The following is a 23,191-nucleotide window of genomic DNA, read 5'->3' as shown; positions in this document are numbered from 1 at the left end:
ACGAGAAGCCCTCATAGACAAGGTAGGTCCTGAACACTTGTCATCAGTCATCTTTAATTGTATAGATCCAACTTAAAGGTTCCAAAGCATTTTCGAGGTCATAAGGGCAGTGAACCATAGTGCCAGGAGTCCATCCCTTTTCTTTTACGGCCTTTACCCCAACAACCGAAGTCAGGTACCCATTTTACAGATTGAAGAACGTTACGTTCCTTTCCTAAGGACGCAATGTCCCACCAGGAATGTTAGAAATAGAAATAATTCTTTGCATTATTTGAACTTGATAGTAAACTAGATCCATTACATAAACCGCACTGATGCATATGGCCATATGGTACGTGTAAAACTAAACCCGAGTGTACAGCACCTTTGGCGAGTTATCATCGTTAACAAAACCGCCTAACTGTTGACGTTGTATTTCATATTCTTATCCCAAGAACGGTCAACATGGGGAACTGGACCTACAGCAAGACCTTCGTTCTTCTGTACTATGCGGTCATGTGGCCAAGCCCGAATGTGTACGGATTAACTAAGCAGCAAGTGGGCCGATTGAAAAGTGAGTATGTCTACCCTAACGGTTCTTTGGTACTTTTGTACTTGAAGGCATGGCTATTATTTCTTGTTCTTGTCAACATTGTTCTAGGTCCACCTTAGCGTTTAAAAAGGATCTTTCAGCACAATATAATGAGTCTATACCTAACCTAAGTTCCGGCGACTGTCTGTTACAACCAATATTGCCCTACTTGGTTGAATTACTCATGGCTATGCCACATTTCCTACTCGGGCCCGGCCGGGTTGTTTGAAGTCGTCGAGGGCCCTTTGTTGTACATGCCTCCAGTTAGGCCAGTTAGCTTTGGTTTTGTACATTTTTGTCCTCCAAAATGGCCGAAGTTAGCGATCATACGACGATCGCACGACCTTTCCGACCGCGCCCTTACCAAATAGCCATCGAGCAAGGATTTGCAATCAACTTATTATAATTATCTATAAGACGATTCTAACTTCAGTCATTTACGACATTCACTAGGTCGGATCTCAGAAGTAAAGGCTAAGATTGACCGGATAACAGGAAGGGTTGTGCACATCCGGGAACACACCTTGTCACAGAGACTTGACATCACACTGCCGCACGGTAAGATTCCTCACTGCCATTTCCCATTTTATGTTTGCCTTCATAAAAGGGAGACTACAAGAGTTTAGAGAATTTAGAAAGTCATATCCTGTATTTGATCATGAGAAGATTTTAATAGTAACCTAAACTACATTTTCTATGAGTTCATATAAGCATTCGTGGTGGCATTTTTGTCTTCGTAAACTGACATATGTTTTGTAGTTGGCTGCCCGGTTGGTACGTACTACAATCATGTCAGTGGCGAGGCCACGTGTGATGTCTGTCCGGTGGGCTCCTATCAGGACAAAGAAGGACAGACCGAGTGTATCCGGTGTGAACCGGGATTCTTTACTGCAGGCAACAACAGCAAGAACGCGACAGACTGCAGGAGTAAGAATTATCTTATTACACCAATGAAGCGTTTCAGTGATGTTGATGAATCTTAGTTCAGTGCAGTGTGAACCAGTTAGAATCGCCCTGAGGAAGATGACAAGCGGTCATCAATACGTCGGTTCACTCGGTTGAATAAACACTTGACTGTACAAACTTTATTAATTTAAAAAAACTTATCATTCAATACAGCATATTGTTTTTGACTTGTCTTAGCTTCGGTTTTTCTGATATTTCCAGCGGTACATTTGTGGATTAAGTTTCAACACTACTTTCAAGAGAATTAGGATATTGATGTTAATAATTGGCGTTTCTACAGTATAGAAGGTGATATCCTGTAGTTGAGAAGCTTCTAAAAGTGACCTAAAATGCATTTTTCGTATGACCTCATATAAGCAATCGTAGTGGCAATTCTGTCTTCATAAACTGACATATGTTTTGTACCTTTGTATATAGTTAGCTGCCCTGTTGGTACATACTACACTGACGTCAGTGGCGAGGCCACGTGTGACGTCTGTCCGGTGGGCTCCTATCAGGACGAAGAAGGACAGACCGAGTGTATCCGGTGTGAACCGGGATTCTTTACTGCGGGCAACAACAGCAAGAACGCGACAGACTGCAGGAGTAAGACCAATATCTCAATACACCAATGAGATAGAATTTATTCATTGTTGATGACATTTTGAATTTGCAGGACTCCCATTTGTCACAGAAATAACGGATCAAACGGTCAAAGCTTGTCTTTACGTTTTTTACAGTTCATGCTGTGCTAAACATAGTGAGCCGGGGAAGCATTTCATTGATGTTGATGAATCTTAGTTCAGTGCAGTGTGAACCAGTTAAAATCGACATGAGGAAGGTGACAAGCAGTCACCAATACGTCGGTTCACTCGGTTGAATAAACACTTGACTGTGTACAAACTTTAAGAATCTTCTTATTCAATGCAGCATATTGTTTTTGACTTGTCTTAGTGTCTGTCTGTTTTTCTGATATTTCCATTGGTACATTCCATGGATTAAGTCTCAACACTACTTTCAAGAGAATTAGGATATTGACGTTGGTGTATATACAGTTTAGAATGTAATATCATGTACTCGAGAAGTTTCTAAAAGTGACCTAAAACGCATTTTTCGCATGAGCTCATATAAGCAATCGTAGTGGCAATTCTGTCTTCATAAACTGACATCTGTTTTGTACTTTTGTATATAGTTAGCTGCCCGGTTGGTACATACTACACTGACGTCAGTGGCGAGGCCACGTGTGACGTCTGTCCGGTGGGCTCCTATCAGGACGAAGAAGGACAGACCGAGTGTATCCGGTGTGAACCGGGATTCTCTACCGCAGGCAACAACAGCAAGAACGCGACAGACTGCAGGAGTAAGACCATTACCTCAATACACCAATGAGATAGAATGTTTCGTTTGTTCGACAATGGACATTTCTAGACAAATGCTTCTATGTAAAAGGATAAAAGTTCTCAGCGGCTTTCAAAAGTTCCAGTAATGGGGAACACATGAATTGCTTTAAACTGAGCTATTCAACAATAAGTATAAAATTTATTCATAAGATAGTCTATTCATTATTGATGACATCATTGTACTTGCAGGACCATTTGTCACAGAAATAACGGATCAAACGGTCAAAGCTTGTCTTTACGATTTTTACAGTTCATTCTGTGCAAAACATAGTGAGCCGGAGAAGGGTTTCCGTGATGTTGATGCATCTTATTTCTAAACACCTTCATCACAAAAAAGAACATCATCCTGACTGTCACAACTTCCTACAGGCCAGTGTCAGCCGGGGACGTTTTCGGAAACGGGATTAGAGACCTGCATGTTCTGTCCAAAGGGCACGTATCAGAACCAACAGGGAGCCACTGAGTGTATCCCGTGTGAGGAGGGCACAACAACAGTAGATGTAGGCACTGTGGACAGGGAGGGCTGTGGTAAGGTCTCCAAATTCACAAGCACAGTGTACTATTTAGAAGTAATATCTATTATCTGCAAAACGAATGAGGACAATTTCATCGGTAATATCAATGTATATGGCATCACACCATAGGGTTTTGTTGTACGGTACCTACGCCAGCGCTCTGTCTGTCCCATCCATCATGAGTGCAAGCAAAGCACAGTTATTATTTCGTAACCATTTCCCCCATTTAAACATGGTGTTGTCTCACTTGAAATTCAAATCATTGTTACCCAATTAGCGACGCATGTCTTGTCAACACACAAAAAGGGTTGGGGAGGCAGTGCAAATTGAAGTATTGAGAAATTGAGACAGAAGCGTTTCGCCGACTCAATTGTCTGGTTAAAACGAGTATTGGCACTACCCCATTTTGGTGTCTGATTGATTGTTTTATAAATGACAAGCTTAAGTGAGTCATCTATGGATACACATTCATTAAATTCATTTATCAATAGGTTGTCCAATATCAGACTACGTTCCTTTTAACGGAGTTTGCTACAAGAGCTTTGTGGAAAGGACAACGCGTGACAAGGCTAAGAAGACGTGTGCGGCAGACGGGGCGATTTTAGCCATGCCGAAGGACAGTGCCACCAATACTTTTCTCGCTAATCTGGCACCACTGGAAGCGGGTCGCTGGCTTGGGCTGACAGACAACAACAACGATGGGCAATGGCAATTTGAGGACGGCCAAATCCTAGCGTCATCTGACTACTCCAACTGGCCCCCCGGTGAACCGGCACCAGATAACGGTCAGGGCGGATGTGTCGGGTTTTGGGGGAGTGGATCCTCATGGGATGAAAAAGACTGCTCCTACGACAGGGGATTCATATGCCAGCTAAATGAAGGTATGTATCCTTTTTGCATCATTACTGATGACGAGATAAATAACTAATAGTTAATGTAATGGTTCGTGGAATACAGTGCTGTCCCGGCCCGCCGACCGAGTTTTCAATCTATTGCATCATTTCCTTATTAAAATTACGTCTTAAAAATGTACCTTGAATAGATATATAAACGTCTATGATGCTGTAAATATATGGTATAAAAACAACAAAGGGTGTCTAGCCATGGTTTACATTTGCGTACAGTCAAACCTGTAGTAGCGGCCACCTTTGTATAGCGACCACCTAGTACCTGGCCATTGCGGTCACTTTTTCTCGGTCCCTTGGATTTTTCCCATTTAGCTATTAGTAAGCATTAAGAAATAGTCTATAGCAGCCACCTGTCCAACGCGGCCACGGCCACATGATTTCCCGTCCCGTAGATACAGAAACACTGCCTATTGGAACCATACAGCGGCCGTATGTCACCCTGCGCCGAGTTTGAAATCGTAGTTTGTGAGGATTTGAGTTCTCGACAGGGTCATTTTAGCGGTAGCGGAAGGTAAATACGCGTGAGTCTTTTTCGGCATATTTACCAACATTCCGCCTGGCAATATTTTCGGTAGATTTTACCATGGCAGGGTAAGTTGAATTCTGAATGTTACTTGGTGAGAAAGATCAGTGGGTACTAAAATCATGTGAAACTTATTGGTCATGATCAATTGATCAACAGTTTCTCTATAGTGGCCACCTGTCTATAGTGGCCACATTTCTCTAGTCCCTTGAGTGGCTGCTATAGACAGGTTTGACTGTATACATGTTTCTGACTAATCATTATAAAGTGAAACCTTAATCAAATGGCTTACTGCATTTGTTCCTAATAGCTCCTAAGAAGTGGCGTAAAGACTGGCGTTGTGGGTGGGGCCACCCCGCTGCGAACGGCAACCCTGCTGAATGCTACCCGGCAGGTGTTAACCATTGCTGCTCCTTTGCAAACTGGTGCGGCAACACTGCAGCCCACTGTGACTGTCGGACTTGTGTCGACTACAGAATCACAGGTATATTACTCAAACATACAAAAGATCGCTTTGTTATCAGTAAAGATGAAGACGGGCACGTCTGGTCCCATCTAACTGTATCAGCTTTGTTAGTCAACAACTCTTAAATTTGACGTTAAATCTAACCGGCAACAGTGCACCTGTGCGTCTCAACCTTTTCGACAATTTCATGTCTACATATAAATTTAAAAGAGTTCGAAATATCCCTTCCATTTATTTTATTTTTTCATTTTTTATTCACTTTGACAAACAAGCCAGACGTGGTGGTGGCGCACTCAATTTATCTACTTATATTCACGCCACCACCATACATATGTAAGATGTAAACAATACTGATAACAAAATTGAAATGGCAATTAAATAATGTGTATACAAAAGTTGGTATGCGCGCGTGTCCGATCCCCTGTCTCAATAATAAAAGGTCAAATACAGGCGACTAAAAAGCTTGGAAGAATAAATAAATCACGCTGTAAATCGTTTAGAGGTTGTGATACAATTTTGAGTTATAGTTAGAATTTTGGAATTCATGGAATATGAAACAGATGGGCTTCCACGAAGTAATAAAGAAATCTGAACATTTTTGGGAAGTGTAAATAAGTTAACTGAGTGTCCAATAAGCCGGGAAAGTTTGCCAAGGAGTAATTACCTTTGGTTCATGTAATTAGGGTAGTGAAGTATGTAATGGGCGACTGTTTCGGACCGGCAACCGCAGCTACACGCAGGGCTGTTACGCAGGCCTCGCGAAAAAAAGACTGAAGATCAAACTGCAGGTGCCGTTCCGAAGACGAGTAAGCAGCCCAGCCCAATATCACTTGACTGTAAGTTTTCAATTTGATGATGATGGTCTGCCGTTTTCAGGACCATGTGTACCTGGCAGCTTCTCCCGGACCGGTACAGACCCGTGTGACCTGTGTCCAGTCGGGACGTTCCAAGCCGGACATGGTCAAACCGAATGTTTATCCTGTCCACTGGGCACGGGTACAGACGCCAGGGGTTCGGAAACCTCAAGTGATTGTGTTGGTGAGTACGTCGTATCAATACCTCGCTGCTGTTTTACTTACCTTGTTGTATTATTTCAGTTAGCAGGTACCCAATCTGAGTAATGAGGCTGTTGTATTACGTGGCTCGAGGCACCTTCTCGAACAGTTGGCCCCCATTTTACGTCTCCTCCGAAAGACGGTTCAGTTTCAACCAGGATACCCAGATTTCAAAATTACCCGGACCTATTTTCCAACGGCTCGTGCCTTCGGTGCTCGAAATGGTGAAACTATGTCCGGAGTTGGGGGGGGGGGCACTGTCAGCGACTTAAGCTTAAACCATATGTGTGATTTTGATGGAAATGTTATTAACCTAGTTTAGTCTGTCCGCAAAATTTAATTGCCGGAAAATGCAGAAAATAGCATTTCAGAGGGTGAAGATTTCAAAACAGGCCGTGGGAACATACCACCGAATCCCCCTTGATTTGTCGCGCCTCTAGCGCGATCGCGATGCGTCGCGGTCAGCAATAGTTGCGGATAGGAAGAGCGGAGGCAGCGGACATTCCTCCTGGTTCCTGGCACTTTTTCCTTATCACATTGTCATTAGTTAGCTATTGTCACCCATTGAGTGTGCCAAAATAATCCGGGAAGCTTCAGCTGCCTGTGTGCTCATGGTTATGAGTCCAGAGGATCCAGGACTGACATGTGTTGGTAAGCATATGCTAGTTGTTAGATGAATGCAGCTGTTAAGAAAAAGCTTTTTTTAGTGCAGATATCACTAAAATGCACAACATGTTAACACCAAATGTACCGCAAAATACAACGATGATGACGAAATGTTCATAATCAGATAACCAGGAATGGTTTCATTTATGAATGGATGGTGTCACAAAATAAAACCTTCAACACACTTTTACACTACAGATATAAACGAATGCACAGGAAACCATGGCTGTGACCACGTCTGCAGGAACACGCAAGGAAGCTACCGTTGTGAATGCCATGGTGCCTTTACCCTAGATACAGACGGGAGGAGCTGCTCCGGTGGTATGTATATCTTAGACATGTACTAGCTCGGCCGCCAGTAACTTTGCAAATGGCAGACATAGTTCCTTTCTGTATAAATCTATTGTTGGTCAAACAGTAGTGAAGTTATAAAGCTCGGATTAAGATCGTGTTACTCGATATCTAACATAGACATACATTAACAGGGTTCAAATGTAAAGGCATTACTGTATATTTTCCTTCATAGATCATATCATATTATGATTTACCTGCTGTTTTGGACAACTCTTCTTTAAAAATGTTTTCAAGTGTAGAATCTTCTTCCAGATACGACTCTTTTACTCGGCAGGCATAGTCTGGGGTCCAGCCTTGTCGCTGTTGGGAGCGGGCTTGTGTTGAAAAAGCTGGACTCCAGGCTATACAGGGTTCAAATCTAAAGGCAGTATATTTTTCTCCGTAGATCATATTATGATTTACCTGCAGTTTGAACAACGTTTCTTTAAAAAAAGTGTAGAATCTCCTTCCAGATATGACTCTTTTACTCGGCAGGAATAACCTGTTAGTTTTGTTCGCTGTTGGAACCGGGCCAGTGTTGACAAAGCTGCATGAATTCCAGGCTATACCAAGCAGGGATTGAAGGAGGGGCGTTCTCGTCTTCTGATTGCTCCGCTTTCTGATAGTCGACCCCTTAAAGGCTTTCAGAAAGCGGATTACCTCCCTCTTCAAACTCTGATAGGAAAGTGACTCTTGTATCTTTTCTCCACACAGGATGGCCAAGAGGAACGTATGGTTTACCCAGGACAAACACAGGCTGCCCGGAATCTGCAGGCGTGACCTGGCACACGGGCTCCCGTTTCCAAGACACCGAGGACGACGACGCCAACAACTACTGGACGTCAGGACTGCATTTTGATGGAGACTTCTGGAGGGACAACATGATACAGAAATTTTGCATGAAAGTGAGCGTGGACGAAGTCATTTCTCAAGAGATTCACTGAACGTATTGTATATAGATAGATAGATATTGGACGTTAACATCCATTGGCATAATACCGGTCGGTTTACTGCAATTTCTCAAGCAATGCTAATTTGGCAAATGATCAACGCATCATTTTCTCCAGTTACATGTTGCTGTTACAGCTTACCTTTGCCACTTCTTCTGTGTAAATTATTTTGTCTCTCTGGTCCTGCTAAAAACATAATATCGTAATTGGAACACACCGCGGAATTGCACGGAGAACGGGCGTGTGGTTGGAAGGGGGTGCACTATACCGGTCGAACGAAACACGGCACAATTAACTGCCGCTATGTACCTTTTTTATACATCCTCTGTTGTTCCTTTCTTTCCTGTTAGTGTACGTAGTTGCACAAAACAAAAATCTGCATGAGCATACAAAAAGTCATGAGAAAATGGGCGTATACTGACAAGAATTTTCATTTAATTTTGGTCCGTCACAACCGCTATGACGTAAAACTTTACTGCTGGCCGTAGCATGAAAAATGGCGGGAAAATGGCGGCGTACGTTCAATTTGACCCATTCAGCCGTAGATCCGGGCGATAATGCAACGGTTCCTCACACTTTTACACGAGTTGTTGGTCACGAGGTTTACACGAGCTCGCCTGCCCCGAAAATGACCTGAAAACTTTTGGCCTTGTTGTCTTCGAATGCATTGTTATCGATGCTTTGTAAATTATGTATTGGACACCTAGATGTCTGAAGTGTGCATACCTCAGAAATAACTATTGTTGCATGTGTAGATCTCTTTAAGTTCCACTATTTTTAATCGACCGGTATAAGGCTTATGACCGGTATTATGCCAATGCATGTTATATTTTTCGTTACATAGATTCAAATGTTTAACAAAGATTCAAAACATTTTGTCTAGTGTATAGAAATAAAAAGTCGTCTTAACATCTCTTCGTCCCAATCCAGACATCTTATTGGACAGGGCACGGGACCTGGCCACGTGGTAGCTACTGTATCTTCAAGAAGAATGAATGTCCAAGTGGTAGGTATAATGTTTGTTTTACAACGAAATAGAAACGATGGATCTGTCGTTACAAAATGGAACGTAGGAATCCTTAAACTCTGAAGTATCTGAATTTCTAAATTTGTGTAAAATATAGCTGCAGTACTTGCAGTTGTTGCGGCAACTTGGTCATTCTCATTTTGTATACCCCAAAGACAACAAGTTTCAGGTTAACGTTAGACCTTAGAATGCTGCTGTCATTGATGAAGAGATGTATGCAGATTTGATACTGTATTTTCCAGGTTTCCAAACTGGGGAAATTTACTGGGACGACGAAGACAATCCATTCAACCAAAGGAACAGCAGGAGTGGCTCACTGCCTGACGGGAAGTACGACCGCAACACGCTCATCTGGTACTGCTGTCGTAACGATGGTAGCGCCAACACCCGCATCCCGCTACCCAGCCGCAAACCGTTTTACCTCTTCCGCTTCAGGCAGGGGTGCCAAAAGGTGAGGATTGCGTAACCTACGTTTAGGCTTCTATTTTTGTATTCGGCTGACAGAAATGTTGCTGAAATCTCACCTGTCTTGTAAGACGCCATCTTGGATTCTACCCATGGTGCATTATTTCTACATTCTTGTTTTTATTACACATGTCATGTCTCAGTTCAGCCAATCTTTAATGTTGCCATTTTATTTCAAAGATTGCTCGAAAATGCACAAATTAATCGTAACAAATCCATAAAAAAGTTTTCAATATGGTTGATATATACAATGTAATGTTATAATAAGGGCATGCCCAATTTGTCCCTCGATTTGGTAGCAATGGACAACAAGGATATGTTGTTTGCAGGTCCTCGGGATGAATGTAAGGGAGGAATACTTCCGCTGGGACGATGAAGATACCATTAATGAAAGTGATCGCCATGGGGCACATCCGCACGACACAGGCGGTAGCAGAAACCACAAGCTTCACTACTGTTACTATTCGTGATTGTCATAGACAAAAAAATAAAACATTCAATATTGCCCACGACTAAGATATAGATCATCATCATCATCGCGGGCTGCTTGCATGATGATGAATGGCTATATCTTTCTGTCAAACAAGTTAGAGATTCCTGGTTGCGGGCTGCAAATAAAGTCTCCTTAAATACTAACATAATAATACCACGTATCTTACCTTAAACTTCATGGATTTGAAAGCCTAATTAATTTGATATGCATTCTGAAAAAAATACTATACTTTCCAAAAGTATCTTTATGGGCTTAGTTTTTACGCGCTGATCAGATCGGGTGTATCAGAAGAAATAACGTTAGGTCTTTGAAGAGTGACATGCAACATATTGCCTAAAAAGCCGTTGCCAAGGCCGTTGCTGTCAGTATTCCTGGAGGAGATTCTCAGAAGAGGCCTAGTACATTAAACACCCTGTACACACTTAACGATTGCGCAGTATTATAGAATTTGGTGCTGTTAGACACAACTTGTCAGCTATGCGGCTGGACTTAACCTATTTTGGTGGTGGCATTAACGTGTGAGTGTTGTCAACATATATCATCAATAAATATATTTGCGTGACAGGTTTTTCTTTATCACGAGTCGCCAGAATGGCAAGGTAATGTTTTGGGTAGAGACATGGTGTTGTGTCTTTTTATGTAGGTTAGCAGCATATAAGAGTAGTTTTGGATGGAAATTCATGATATTTGGTATTTGAGAAGCGGTTACAGGAAGGAAGGTACTGTGTGAAAACAGTTCACCTGGAGGTTGTCGTCGGCGCTGCAGCGGGGGGAGCGTGCACGTGTTTGTGCGTGTGTTTGCGTACAAGATAAGTCGTGAGTTTGTGGATCGTTTTGATTGACTTGTGGTAGTTATGTGGGTGTTAGGAAAATGAAGGTCGAGTTCGCTAATGGGCACCCCCACCTAACTCCTTCAGCTTTTCCCCCTACCCGTTCTCCTTTTCCCCCGGACTTCTCCTTAACCCCCGCTGTACTTCTGCTGTGCCCCCGTCCTTCTTCTTGGCCCCCGGTGTACTTCTGCTTGCCCCCCGCCCACGGTCTCATATAGCCTATGGTCTGGCAAACAATCTTGGCCACCTCTCTACCAAGTGGCGTCGTACAAATCGCGCTCAATCTCGAGAATACTTCTGCAAAGTCGGGTGAGAAGCGGTTTGGAGAGAGCGGTAACAGCTATCGCCAGAATTGCGCAATAGTCCATATAGCCACTCGAGCCGTCCATGATCCAAGCCGCTTCTCACCCGAATTTGCAGAAGTGTTCTCGAGACTGAGCGCGATTTGTACGACGCCACTTGGTAGAGAGGTGGCCAAGATTGTTTGCCAGACCATAGGCTATATGAGACCGTGTATCGTTGCCGTGCAGGGTGTTTAGGCACGACTTTCGTGTGAGTACCCGATGCTGACGGGGCGGATGCATACGCCCTTCACCGAGAGGGCGAGCCTTTGAAGTAAAGACTGGGAAGGAATTGTGAAACGCCACTTGGCAGAAAGGTGGCCCAAAATGTGTCATTGAGAATAGGCAGATTTCATGTTCCGTGGCGCGACCGTTTTTGTTGCTTTCTGAACGATTTTCGTGTCGACTACGTGAAATTCGGGTTGACGGCGGCCATTGGGGGCTAAGAAGAAGGACGGGGGCACAGCAGAAGTACAGCGGGGGTTAAGGAGTAGACTCTACCAGGCTTCGTGGATCGGTGGTCTAATTGTAGAAATTGGACAAATAGAATCTATAGTACGCTAGGGGAGTTAGCCGGCCAGAAGAGTACGTTTCCTCACCACGAGGTGAGGATAATGATTCTACCGATCCACGGAGCCTGGTAGAGGCTAGTTAAGGAGAAGTCCGGGGGAAAAGGAGAACGGGTAGGGGGAAAAGCAGAAGGAGTTAGGTGGGGGCGATGGGCGTCCTGGTGCTTTTCGTCGGCGCAGCAGCGGGGTGCGTGTGTTTGTGTGTATGTTTGCGTACAAGATAACTCGAGACGTTGTGGATCGTTTTGCATGATTTTTGGTAGTCATGTGAGGGTTGAGAAAATGAAGATCAAGTTCGATAATGGGCCTCCTAGCGGGGAAGTATAGTACTGCAGCGGAGGTTCAAAGTTGGAGGTAAAATTTTCCTCAAGTGCCAGGTTCATGATTTTTGAGTGGTGGATATGTCTTTGGGCAGGGAGTAAGTTTGGGCCCCCTGGTGGCTTGTTCTGAACTGCACTGGGTGATTTTGTTTTTATCTTCAAAAGAGAATAAATCAAGCAGATGTTGGTGGATCTGCAATGTTTTTCGTATGTACACACATCACCTTAAGTGATGATTAAAATCCTGAAATGTATGGTATGAAAATCTGGGCTTCATTTACATGATAAATGAAGAAAATTTGATATTCCATTGAATTAGCTTAGAAATCAACCTCATTTCTAGGACAGTCAGAGCACTGCCTGGCTGCCACCTGCATGCCATATGTGTGCAGTTGATGATGTACAGGTCTGCCACGAAAACCTATGTTATTTTTCCTGTCATGTTGTTTGTTTGCCGGGCCAGAACAGGTCAATTTGATTTTTTGTCTCCAAGCATACATGTCAGTTAGATGAGTAAAAGAGAAGAATGTGGCCAAATAATTTGCCATGGGATAGCATGGTGATTTGGTGGCCTTGTTTATAAATAAGCTGTAATCACTTTGATGCTGGAAGTCAGTTGGGATGGATAAAAGGGAATTTTCAACCGCTATATGTACTTTTTTCATGCAGCCGGTTAATTCTAGTAGGTACTAGTACTCTGTGCTGGTAATACACTCCATATATATATAGTTGGCATTGATTATTTCGCGAAGGTATGTGTTTTGTGGAACTGTAGTTTTCTTATCTCAATTCCATTCCATGCGAAATCTTTACATCTTTGTTTCTAGACTGATACAGCCATTCTAAGGTTTATTTTCTAACCCTTCTTGATACATGTACAACCAAACACCATACAGCGTTATTCAGCTGTTTCTGGTATCATCTGTTTATGACTAATGGTATATGGTGGTCAAGAATTTCTAGTTAAACACAGAGTATCGACAATTACGACTACAGGTGTTTCTTTGCTGATACACGGAGCAGTTTGTTGGGTCACCGTGAGTCCTAAACTTTCCAAGTCAACACCCCTATGAATACCAAGTGAATTAGTCCGTTGACCCTGTGACCCCAACATGGCGACCAAAATAAAAATTTGGCGATATTTCGGATGTTTCTGACATGTTTGTGGTGCTAGTTGTGGACCTGTGGCGTCTAGAATGGACAGAGGTGTCAGAGCCAAAGGAGGAATCTGCCTTGACCTGAGGGAAAGGGAGCTAGGTGGGCGCACAGACGGCAGCCGGCGATGTGTCCGACTCATGAAGAAGCTTGTGTGTGCGGTAAGTAGTGGGATGTGGGTGGTGGGCGAAAATTATGGAAGCTTAGAACGGCGTTAGTTGTGCACTTGTAAGTTAAATGTTGACGTTACATGTGTGTAGTAATGTTCATTACTCGTACTACTATAATATTCATAAAACGTCCTCTGATCTTCAAACATATCCTCTGGAATTTTAGTCCAAAACATTTAAATTACACAAGTCAACCCATCTGTGAATTTAAGGGATGTATTGAAAAAAATGAACACTATTTTTCTACATCATGTAATGATCGATATGAATCCATCTCATTATACTGCTCAGCAACCTTTTTGTGCGGTAAGGACGTCTTCAAATATGCTCTTCCCACTGTGCTTGAGTTGTCAGACATTTTATTCAATTTTCCGATGAACCAAGAATGAATGAATGAATGAAGACCTTTATTTAATATTGCACATTTTTGCCCCACTGGGCTAAGTACAGGTCACATGGTAAGAATCATATATATGTAACAATGGAAACAATTATACACATCTATATATATGTATATATATATATATATATATATATGTGTCTGATCTTAGTTCTAGGACATTCAACTTCCTCTCGCTTCTTGGTAATGTTAATTATAATGTAATTATAAATGTAGCTTAAGCTGTATATAGTAGAACAAAGTTTGAATGAAGTTTTTTGAAAGTCCACACTAAGCTCCAAACATCTCCGATCACAATGTTTGATTCGGAAATCTATAACTGGCTTACTGCCAGTACTGTCCAGTAATTCGGCACGCCATGATCCGTAATCCAGCATGCCGTAATCGGGCATGCCAGGAACCAGCACGCCAGGATCTGGGATGCTGTCATCTGGCTAATGCCATCAGGCAGGCACGCTTTCTTCTGGCATGCCGTTATCCGCTGTCTTCAGTAGAGTGTAGACATGTGAGAAACTGTAGAAATTTTGTCGTTATAAATTTTTTATTTCATTTTCCAGAAATCGTCAACATTTACGAGGATTTGGGACAAAGAATCAAAGTATCCAATCTCTTATGAAGAGTAAGTTGGTTAGATGTTTATTTATTTTAATTTTTAAAATTGTTCAGTGACATATGTAGTTTATGTCCTTTATAATTGTCTAAAATGTATATTCTGTTAGTGTGTGTTGATAGTATTTAAATACTAGTATACTCATACCTACTAGTACCTATAACTGTATTGCACTGGTAGTATTCTTGGCTTCCCATGGATAACACATATCATAATGATTACAGGGGAAGATTGTTGTTTGACAACTACAGGACATGTTATACCAGGTAAGAACCTTAGTTTACGTGCATGAAGTAGATTCATTTAAAACATCTTGTTTTTAGAAAGGCCATGTTGATTAAATTGTATGAATGACATCTGCGCACATCAATTTTGTGTTTGTAAAAAAAGATTTTTTTACCATGCGGTAAAGTGTAAACCATACCAAACGGTTGTAAAGTGAGCACATGTTTGATGTATATTGAAAAAAAATTGTGGAAACTGAATACTAATGCCATAGAATGCCAAAGTAAATTCCAAGCCAAAGAAGAAGATGTAATAGAAGAAAAAAGTTTTTACAGTAGACCATTTGCTCAATTAGCAAGGTATTAGAGTTCCCAGTCTTTGAAGCTTGTGTAGTTGTATGAAAAGACATGCTTCCATGTACATGTGTCTGTGTTTGTAGAAATGTATGTTGATCTTATGTCAATTCTCTAGTTTAGGCCTTCATGCCATACCACAGCTGTTATTCCGACTGCCCAGCTGTTCAACTGCAGAAAAGACGGAAGATGTCATCATGTGCCAGTCCAGCCTGGTAGGAATCTGTTTCATCATTTATGGTGACAGCCAGGGTTGTAGCCGACGACAGAACATATACTAGATAACACTAGTCTATGCTGGCAAATTGGTAACAGAGTGTGTTCATCTCCTATAGCTATGGTAGCAATAGTAAGTTTTAAAGCAGAGAAAGCAGTATGTACCATTTCTAAAAAATGATCCTGGACAGGATTTGAACCCAATTTGACCAAAGTACATGTAGGCTTTCTTCTTAGTACATCTTTAGCAAAACCACCCTCACACTCATGGTTGACAATCACGGCAAAGCCTATGATATCAACCCTGACAAATCAGCCACAGTATTCGGTTATTAGGGGTGCATTGCTTATGAATATTAATGAGCTTGCCCTTATATGGGCAGTCAGCCGTTGGGGATCGGGCGTTGGCATGGTGAGCAAACAAAGTCATGGTAATACGTAACATGATTGGCTGATAGCTTCCCAGCGGCCTTTGCGAGACAGCTTGCGACAACAACAAGCCCAAGGAAGGCCTGTTCTCTGATTGGTTGACAGCTTGTTTGTGGCGACAATCATAATACCCGTAGGTAGGGCCTGGGACAGCAGGGCCCCATAAGGTAGTGCTGTTGGGGACCGGGCGTTAGGAGGATGTAGCAAAACAGGCCACCACACTATGAAGACCACTATGATGAATTTCAACATGTGTAGAATAATAACAAGTGTAGTGAACTTTTGCTAGTATTTACTCGTTAGAATATGAAAAAATGCTGACAAAGCACTCCACACCACAAAAAAAAAAAACCTACAAATTACATGTCACATTAAAAGCATGTCCCCTCATAGGTACCCTTATAATACCATATTTGCCCTAAATCTGTGACCTCACCATCTACCCCCTTCCACACCATCCACCAATTGGTCTTTTCACCACTTTGCCATTACCATTACGCTAAAATAAATGCTGGCTAGAAACCTACAAACTGATTACTCAATACACTATAGTAACTGGTTTTGATTTTTGTTGGGCTCCAGAACACCTTACCTACAGAGAACCATGGCTACAGAGGCTGCCTGCTGGGCCTCACTGCTAGTAACTGGCTGATGAGATGGGATGTCAACACTGGGAAGTGTCTAGAGGCTGTCTACCTGTCTCATAGGTACAAGTTCAGGTGAGACAAAAGACCTCTCCAGCAAAATGTTTTTGTTTTCAATCTCTATTGACATAACAAGCTTAGGACCTTACAATTTATGAGGCTATTTATAGGTTAGTGGTCAGATGAATCTAGCCTCTCTTAAAAATATCACTTTAGTCAGAAATGTCAAGAAGCAATAACTGATATCAAAAAACATAAAGAAACAGAACAAGCAAACAAAGTTTTTTTTTATCACACATTGAAGTGTTAGCTGAAGTGAAGTGTAAGATATTTGACCTTCTCAAAATGATGATATAATTCTTTGCTGCTTATTACAGACACATTGCATGGGGAACATTTCTGGAGAACTTCGTGGTGAGATCTATTCACACCAAACACACAGCTGCAGCACGGGCCGTAAGTAGCTCATGATTTGTGATGTTTAGATACGAACCTCACATTTTTTAAAATTTGTTATTTTGCATTTATCATTGATCTTATTTATAATCGGCATCAATTTAGATGTGACAAGAATAGTTTTTTTTTCATGTTCCCAAACATCATAATTCAGCCATTTAACTGCCAAGAGATTGTATTTGTTTACAAACAAAAGAAATCACTCATTCATTTATATATTCATTACTTGATTACTTGATTAATCAATTCCTTTACTTGCTATTTAACATAAACCTATTCTAACTAACAGTGCAAATCTTGTGTATAATTTTTTTTTTACAGGCAATCCTTTAGTCATAGTTGGGATGACTATCCTTGCAATCTGACACACTGTAGCACATTGTTTGTTTGTTTATTTGTTTGTTGTTTGTTCAGGCAGGAATCCCTCAGCCCCTCCTGATGGTGCTGGCCATGTTTAAGGTTTTCCCTCTCAGGTTCATTGCCATGATGGAGATCAACAAACATGTAAGACATAATATTAGATAAAGACAGCATAGAATAGATTTAATGGTATATAGAATATTTGACAAGTTATCATTTTTTATATTGTTCTGCCGGTTGATAGCTACAGTGTTTTGAGAGAACATACAGGGCTCTTACACATGTAGACTAAGACTTGTTTCAACATGTTACTAGTATATCACCTGTGTATGTCTGTTGTATTCTAATTAAACAAAACTGGCCATGGTTAAGTTTATGTGACATTCAACTTGTGTAGCATTTGTTTGTTTGTTTATTTTCAAACACCTGGGTGGCCTATTCAGTTTAGAAAAACTGACTTTCAATAGGGCCCAGTTTCACATACAAGGAAATAAAGCATGTTTGTTTGAATTTATCTTTGTTACAATATCTGAGCAAACAAAACGAAGGAATAGAATGCATGAATGAACGTATGTCCACCTGCGCAGGTATTTGGGAGGGATGTGACAGATGCGATGATCTCACAAGGTGTGCTGGTAGTGATGTACCAGGGAAACACAGTCAGGTGCTTCAGCTTTGACGACATTGTAGACAAGGTGGGAGAAGTAACACGTACAGCTTCTTCTCTGTCTTTTATCAAAACAAAAGTCTGGATCTCTCTTGGGGACCCGTTCTCTGTGTAAAAAAACTAATAGTACTTAAGACGCCATGAAATAAGGAAAGATTGTCTCAAACAGCTGATATAACTTGTGTTGATGAGTTGATTGTGGCCTTGTTGCAATTTCTGCAAGACTTTGAAAAGAATGCATTTCTGTTCTTGTAGAACAGTGTTATGAAGGCAGACCTTTTCAAAGACTGTGGAGACTTTGGCACTGTTGGCAGCTACCCCACTGGGCTACCGCTGACTGTCAAGCTAACAGGTAATAAAGAAAAGTATGGCAGACTGGTATCTTCCTGTATCTAGCTTCTATCCCATGGGTGACAATGTCAGTTCATCATGTTTTAAAACAAATTATACATTGTTGACCATGAACTGGTAAACAACTGTTACATAATCAACAAAAAAGTTCATGGCACTGTGCATGTATGCAAGTCGTAAGCAACCTCACCACTTTGAAAGGTGGGTTGAATTCCATGGATCTAGGTATGGGAGGTAAGATCCCCACTTGGCATGCTTACTAGGGGGTGTACTTTTCCATTGGATGTGGACAACAAGCCAGTAGCCCCATGTATGATTGCTCTAGTTGTTAGCCCCAGGCTTCAAACCCGATCAAGCAGTTTGCATGATTGTATAACACAATGTACAGCAGATTCAATGGAGAAGATCATGACCTGGTGTGCTCGGCTGAAAATGTGAGCCATTGATAGTAAACTGTACTATTCTACTGTAACAGTTCATTGTATGCATAGTATCAAAAATAGGAATGTGCCTTGAGTGCCCCTTGCTATACCTTTACCAAATGATAAATTCTCATGGATGACAAGATATACCATGCTGTTGAGAAACTAGTCAAGAATTTGCTTCTATGCGGACATGAAATCTTTGTTACATCTTCTGACAAAATGAGCAGTTGGAAACATTTCTTGTTGTTTCAGAGTGTCCGCCCGTGCTGTTTGAAGTGAAGTGTTCAGAACACAGCCTACAGTTGGGCGGGGTCCCCTGGCATTACCTCATCACTCCTCCAGCTCAGGGATACAAGGGAGTCTTCCACGTCAGGTCTATGGAAACTGGTGCCATGGTACTGTAAATGCATTTTAAGTTTGTGGGGATTTAATTTCGCGGTAGCGGGAAAAAGGACGGTTCGCAGTGGTTTTAATTTCGCGGTAACACCATGCACTGTAGTCTCTTATTGCCATCGATGGAAAAATGTTTGCGGTGGTTTTAAGTTCGCGGTGATGTGGCCACCGTGAAAATCGTGAAAATAAAACCACCACGAAAGTTACTGCATTTACAGTACTTGTGTGGAATCTTTCCTATCCTAGCTGCAGTTTAATTGCTTCCACGTCAGGTCTATGGTGGAAACTGATGCCATGGTATTATAGAGTACCAATGCACCATACCGGCATGCATTAAAGTTCTTCTGTGTTGGATAACAAGATTATAAACAGAACTTTACCTAGTAAACAACACTGGTAAAATATTTATGTGTGCAATGGGGATCAAGCTTCCAAATGCTTGTTCAATCCCAGTTTCCATGGCATTAGATAGGAGGAGTGGAAAGAAGGTTTGTGATGTTTTATTTAGTTTATGGTTGGAACGATTCTGTTGTACAGAAGGAAAAGATTTGAAACACTTATTCACAAATTGTCATGAGTTTGCAATAGGCACTGCTTGTCTGTGCAAAAGCCACAAAAACAAATCCACCACAAAGATTTCAAGACAGCACAGATATGCAGCCATGATGTTTTTACATTCTTCAGGCCAAGAACGGAGTGTTGGACATGGACAGTGTCTCAGTGGAGCCAGACAAGGCCTTCTTCCACACAGACGACTCGGGAAGGATCTTCCACATGGGACCCAGCACACTCAGGTAACCTTCCTATGACATGATTGCCCAGTTGTGGCCAGCATTGCAGATATGTTAATCTGTTTTGTCTTGAAGTAATAGACCAATCCTACCTGCTCATCACAATTAGCGGCTCAACCAATGATGGCATGGCAAGTATTGGCTTGGCCAAGGAGAGAGTGGCTGCATGTCGGTCAAATATTTGCATTTTTAATGTGTAATACTGGATTTTGCATTTTACGGTGTGACAAAGGTAGACGGGGCTTTGGGATTGATAATTTGTTTTGATGTTTTTTACGTTATGTCCTATCATTATAGGGTCTTGAGAATAAGGAGTGGCAGCCATGGTTATGAACTAGTGCCAGATTTTGTCATCGATGCTCATTCTCCATGTTCCACCAGCAGACCTCAGGTACGTAATATTTCAACGTTCTCGGGCGGCAGCCATGATAGATCGAAAATGAGATCAATGAGGCGAACAAAAGACTGTTCATCATAATTAGCAGTTCAACCAATGATAGCATGGCAAGTAGGAAAGTGACCAATAAGAGAATGGCTGCATGTTTGTCAAATATTTGCATTATTATGCTTTTATTTTGCACCTCTTAAGGGACTATGGGACCAGCCTACTTGGCTACTCTAAATTGCTACATCTTTCGGTGCATAACACTATTTATCATATTTATTATTTGATCTGATATAATTGTGAAAATTTGTGTGGTTTTGGGGAAGACTAAATGGGAGCTGATTTTAGAAATAAGTTTTGTCTGTTTGCCTCATTGACCTCGTTATCAATCTATCATGGCTGCCATGTGAGAAAGGTGTACTGTATAGAGAGAAATTTTGTGCTTCTGTTCTCTTTTTGTCTCTAGTTATAAAATCAATTTCCTGCTATCCCTGCCAATGTACATTGAATAACATACATCTAATGCTCTGTTGTTACATGTTTCCTACCTCATCTAGCTGCACTGATATTGATTTCTAGACCTCCCCCTCCACACAGGTAGATGGTATGATCCTGACCTCCTCAGGAAGACAGGTGAAGAAATTGTTGCTGGATGCCTATGCCGACCCTTGCTATGAGGTAATTTTTCTTAAAGCTTTAAAGGAGATCTATAGATGAATGAACAAACAAACAAACAAATGAATGAATGAATATAAATGATAGCTGGATTGATGGACCAAAAGACAGATCGATATAGCTGTTGTGTTACACCAAAGGGTGGCTATACAGCGCTAGCTACAGGTTCATGCATGAACGAATAAATGGACCACTCACTCACTCACTATTCATTGTTTGATTATACTGCTGGGATCCCTTGATGCAGGGGTAGGCAGCAGTCGGGTAGTCTTCACACTGTGCTTCCATGCGGCTCTGTCCAGTGGGTCGAATGAAGTCACTCAGACAAATAACAAAATGTACCTGTTATAAATTGTAGCAGTTGCATATCTAAAGTAAGTTTGAAGATGTGTCCTTTCTTCCAAACCACTGCAGTCTCTGCAAGGCGTTGACTACGAGAGTGACCTCGACATCTTGGCTGTGACATCTGTCAGTCAAAGGGATGACAAGCTGGTAGGGCATGTATGTTTCCATGACAACCAAACAGGTGCACTGCTGAACAGGGTAGAGCTGGAGGAGGCTTGGGATGAGGTAAGGAGGATGTCAATCAAATGGTAAAAGTGCCATCTGATTGGTAAATATGAATGGGCCAATCACATTGCACCCTGAGTGATGACTACTGGTACACCATATGCCTGTCTTCAGGGCAATGAACCCAATTGACCCTATAGTTAGACCACACATTTTGATGTCTTTCCCAACACATTCCATCCAGGATTTTCTTTGTCTCCCACGGCCTCTGTTGCCTGACAAGATTTTAGAACAAAAAAGAACAAGTCTGAAAAATGAGTCATATATATTTTAGACTTCTCCCTGCTGCCTACCATTGGAACCAATAGAGAATTGGTAGCAAATGGCTACTTCAGTGTGCTTATAGGGTTAAAACAATATCAACTGTAACTACATTTTGTACATGGGAAGCTCTCCTGGTCTAATTTTGCATAATTGCAATCATTGTTTCCTCTATGGGTTAAAATTTGGCTTTTTTGCAATCCTGAAGGTTCATGATTCACAATCACTAGCCTGATTAAATCTCGCTTATAGCAGCCCGCCAAACATCCGCCGGCCCACAGGCGAACGTCGTCCGAACGTCGCCCGAGTGACTGGCGTTCGCCATCCGATTTGTGCTCGATGATTAATAACTAGGTTTGTGCTGGATTGACGCACAACTATCAATCAAATGTCGACCGATACCCTTGCGAGGTACGCACAATTTGCACGCACGATCTGCGACTTGGTAACGAGCTCTGCAATCTCGGAGATCTCCTGCGACTTGTTGCTTATGTTAAGAACATGTTTCGCTGCACCGCGACCGTCGTACGACCCCTGAAAATTGACAGCGATCCCTAAAAATTGCAAGATGATCGTGAGAACACCGGACGTCTTACTTACAAAAATGTCATTTAGAGCTCGTAGACCAGTATTCCGATCGATTTTCGCCTAATGTGAGGGGGGTATAAAGCAGACTTAGATTTCAGAAGTGGTGGATGATAGACATTTGCCAAAGATATTGATACATGTATCTCTATGGCATAGAAAAAGGTTTTGAAGTACCTTTGATTTTTTTCAGACATGTGACCACACCATCTCGTTGGATCTAGACACACTGGTACACATTGTGAAAACTCCACAGAGAAGATACCATTGTTATGTCTACAAGTTAGACAGGACTGTAGGACAAATAGAAGAAAAGCAACCCAGACAAAAAGGGAAAAGGAGAAAATCGACCAGACGAAGATGAAAAGACAATAACCATTAGATAGATTCTTGAAATGGACATCATAGGAAGAAAACTAATCCGTTGTTTACTATGATCTAAATATACGTTGATGAAGGTTTAACATCCAGGTAATAACATATACCAAATAGTAATGGCCAGACGTTTCAGGCAGATCTGTTGAAGAGTAGTCCTCAGTGTCACTGACAAAATGTAGTCAATGCTACCTGAAACGTCTGACTGTTTCCAAAACTATATGCAGTTGCTGAGTAATTGCTATTTGGTGTAGAGTCCATTCCAAGACACCGTGCGGATGTTTGTTGCCATTGTTTAGAATTGATTGTAAAGTTTTG

At 41.7% G+C, this 23,191-nt stretch overlaps 3 protein-coding genes across 4 annotated transcripts; all 3 read left to right on the top strand.

Annotated features, from left to right (window-relative positions):
- Positions 1–426: 426 nt before the first annotated feature.
- On the top strand, positions 427–3,560 carry LOC118430100. The gene is made up of 4 exons (XM_035840810.1): positions 427–553; positions 1,025–1,129; positions 1,331–1,498; positions 3,286–3,560. Exons 1-4 carry the CDS (start codon positions 445–447, stop codon positions 3,558–3,560), a joined length of 657 nt encoding a protein of 218 aa, XP_035696703.1. The 5' UTR covers positions 427–444.
- A 367-nt stretch (positions 3,561–3,927) lies between these two features.
- LOC118431114 lies at positions 3,928–10,343 on the top strand. The gene is made up of 8 exons (XM_035842230.1): positions 3,928–4,312; positions 5,173–5,346; positions 6,205–6,366; positions 7,248–7,370; positions 8,097–8,287; positions 9,263–9,338; positions 9,602–9,810; positions 10,154–10,343. The coding sequence occupies exons 1-8, from the start codon at positions 4,039–4,041 to the stop codon at positions 10,292–10,294; spliced, it is 1,350 nt and encodes a 449-aa protein (XP_035698123.1). The 5' UTR covers positions 3,928–4,038; the 3' UTR covers positions 10,295–10,343.
- A 2,448-nt stretch (positions 10,344–12,791) lies between these two features.
- LOC118431107 (DDB1- and CUL4-associated factor 17-like) lies at positions 12,792–23,098 on the top strand. 2 transcript variants are annotated; one of them, XM_035842220.1, is made up of 15 exons: positions 12,792–13,693; positions 14,660–14,721; positions 14,937–14,978; positions 15,409–15,505; positions 16,518–16,654; positions 16,957–17,035; positions 17,450–17,539; positions 17,983–18,090; positions 18,318–18,414; positions 19,091–19,233; positions 19,916–20,025; positions 20,320–20,413; positions 21,005–21,085; positions 21,497–21,652; positions 22,692–23,098. In XM_035842220.1, the coding sequence occupies exons 1-15, from the start codon at positions 13,574–13,576 to the stop codon at positions 22,860–22,862; spliced, it is 1,587 nt and encodes a 528-aa protein (XP_035698113.1). In that variant the 5' UTR covers positions 12,792–13,573; the 3' UTR covers positions 22,863–23,098. The 2 variants fall into 2 exon arrangements, with proteins under 2 accessions (XP_035698113.1, XP_035698114.1); XM_035842221.1 differs by having other exon boundaries at positions 13,585–13,693; positions 15,414–15,505.
- The last annotated feature ends 93 nt before the right edge of the window (positions 23,099–23,191 follow it).

Source organism: Branchiostoma floridae, chromosome 14 (assembly GCF_000003815.2).
Source record: "Branchiostoma floridae strain S238N-H82 chromosome 14, Bfl_VNyyK, whole genome shotgun sequence".
NCBI lineage: Eukaryota > Metazoa > Chordata > Leptocardii > Amphioxiformes > Branchiostomatidae > Branchiostoma > Branchiostoma floridae.
Note: the sequence above shows the minus strand (reverse complement) of the source record. Positions and strands in the feature narration are given on the sequence as shown.

Coding starts and splice junctions, on each gene's coding strand:
- LOC118430100 (XM_035840810.1), top strand. CDS start 445: ATGGGGAACTGGACCTACAGCAAGACCTTCGTTCTTCTGTACTATGCG. Junction 554..1,024: donor GCAAGTGGGCCGATTGAAAA/GTGAGTATGTCT, acceptor GACATTCACTAG/GTCGGATCTCAGAAGTAAAG. Junction 1,130..1,330: donor TGACATCACACTGCCGCACG/GTAAGATTCCTC, acceptor TATGTTTTGTAG/TTGGCTGCCCGGTTGGTACG.
- LOC118431114 (XM_035842230.1), top strand. CDS start 4,039: ATGCCGAAGGACAGTGCCACCAATACTTTTCTCGCTAATCTGGCACCA. Junction 5,347..6,204: donor TGTCGACTACAGAATCACAG/GTATATTACTCA, acceptor TGCCGTTTTCAG/GACCATGTGTACCTGGCAGC. Junction 9,339..9,601: donor GAAGAATGAATGTCCAAGTG/GTAGGTATAATG, acceptor TGTATTTTCCAG/GTTTCCAAACTGGGGAAATT.
- LOC118431107 (XM_035842220.1), top strand. CDS start 13,574: ATGGACAGAGGTGTCAGAGCCAAAGGAGGAATCTGCCTTGACCTGAGG. Junction 13,694..14,659: donor TGAAGAAGCTTGTGTGTGCG/GTAAGTAGTGGG, acceptor TTCATTTTCCAG/AAATCGTCAACATTTACGAG. Junction 18,415..19,090: donor GCTGACTGTCAAGCTAACAG/GTAATAAAGAAA, acceptor TTGTTGTTTCAG/AGTGTCCGCCCGTGCTGTTT.